Raw genomic sequence first — 1,746 nt, 5'->3', positions numbered from 1 at the left:
AAAGGAAGTTTTGATTATTACATATATATATATATATATATATATATATATATATATATATATACATATATATATATATACATATATATATATATATATATATATATATATATATATATATACATATATATATATATATATATATATATATATATATATATATATAAAATAACAATACTAATTAGTATGTGATTTGCAGTAGATATATATATATATATATATATATATATATATATATATATATATATATATATATATATATATATATATATATATATATATATATATATATATATATGTAAGTACAGGGTGACACAAAAACAAAGGAATAACTTCCAAAATTTGAGTTATATAATTGATTAAAGAAAGCATCGAATTGAGAGAACGTCTAATATATTTTAAGTAAGTCTTCTTTTTGTCTATTTGTTGAAATTGTCCTGATAGTTTGAAATTTATTTCAAAGTTTTCTCTTTTTTTTTCCTTAATAATGTCAAACCTTCCATTTATTTTGTTTTCATTATTTTGGGTCACAACTAATTTTTTGCATTTTATTTTTACCGCCATGACTTTTATATTGAAGTGTAATTCCATGGTTCCATATAATAGCTGAAACATCTGTCGACACCAGAAATCAATTGGAAAATATAGTTCCAGTATTCGTCTTTTCCTAAACCATGAATAGAGTTGGTTTAAGTAATTTCACACACACACACACACACACATACACACACACACAAACACACACACACACACACATATATATATATATATATATATATATATATATATATATATATATATATATTATATATATAAAACCATTGTTCTATAGTCTTAGGTAGTGCCATAGCCTATAGTTTTACAGACTCTTTGACCTCTATTTTGAGGTGTCATACATCTAGCATTAGAGGTTCTTTGACCTCTGTTTGAGGAACCTTACCTCTTGCCTTAGAGGTTTTTTGACTTTTACGCACTTCACTCATAGCACTAGACGTTCATTGATCTCCATTTCAAGCCCCCTTACTTCTAGTATTAGAGGATTTTTTACTTATCTTTGGAGTGCCTCACCTCTAGCATTAAAGGCTCTTTGGCCTGTATTTTGAGTTTCCTTGCGTATAGCATTGAAGGCTGTTAGACCTGTATTTTGAGTTGTCATTCTATCATTAAAGGTTTTTACCTCTTATTTTGAGGTGCCTTTTCTCTAGCATTAGAGGCTCTTTGACCTCCATTTCGAGGTGCTATTCTTTTTACGATAAAAGTTGTATGACCCTTATTTTGGTGCGCCTTATGACTAGTATTACAGTAATTTTTCTTCTATTTTGAGGAGCCTTGCATCTAGCATAGAGGATCTTTAACCTCTATTTTGAGGTGGCATACTTTTACCATTAGAGGCTCTTTTACCTTTAATTTGAGGAGCTATAATTATAGCATTAGAAGCTCTTGTTCCTGACATCTAGCATCTTCCTTCGTGGTTTTATGTTATGTCACTGTCATGCTAAGTTTTCGGACCAGGGTTCGATTCCCCGGCCAACCAGAAGCTATTATCTTTGAGTTGATTCACTCTTGGGTCTCGGATCTCGGGGTATAGAGAAAATCAATATATGAAGTTAGTATAATATATGGCACACACACACACACACAAATATATATATATATATATATATATATATATATATATATATATATATATATATATATATATATATATATATATATATATATATTATATATGCATATATATATATA

At 27.3% G+C, this 1,746-nt stretch overlaps 1 protein-coding gene across 1 annotated transcript in view; it reads right to left on the bottom strand.

Moving 5' to 3' along the window:
* The window catches only part of LOC137633274 (uncharacterized), a 4,699-nt gene extending 3,543 nt beyond the window's left edge, over positions 1–1,156 (bottom strand). The window contains exon 1 of the mRNA XM_068365488.1: positions 1,069–1,156. Within this exon, the coding sequence (XP_068221589.1) occupies positions 1,069–1,156 (88 nt within the window). The remainder of the gene's footprint in view (positions 1–1,068) is intronic.
* Positions 1,157–1,746: the final 590 nt, after the last annotated feature.

This window comes from Palaemon carinicauda, chromosome 3, assembly GCF_036898095.1.
Source record: "Palaemon carinicauda isolate YSFRI2023 chromosome 3, ASM3689809v2, whole genome shotgun sequence".
Taxonomy (NCBI): Eukaryota; Metazoa; Arthropoda; class Malacostraca; order Decapoda; family Palaemonidae; genus Palaemon; species Palaemon carinicauda.
Note: the sequence above shows the minus strand (reverse complement) of the source record. Positions and strands in the feature narration are given on the sequence as shown.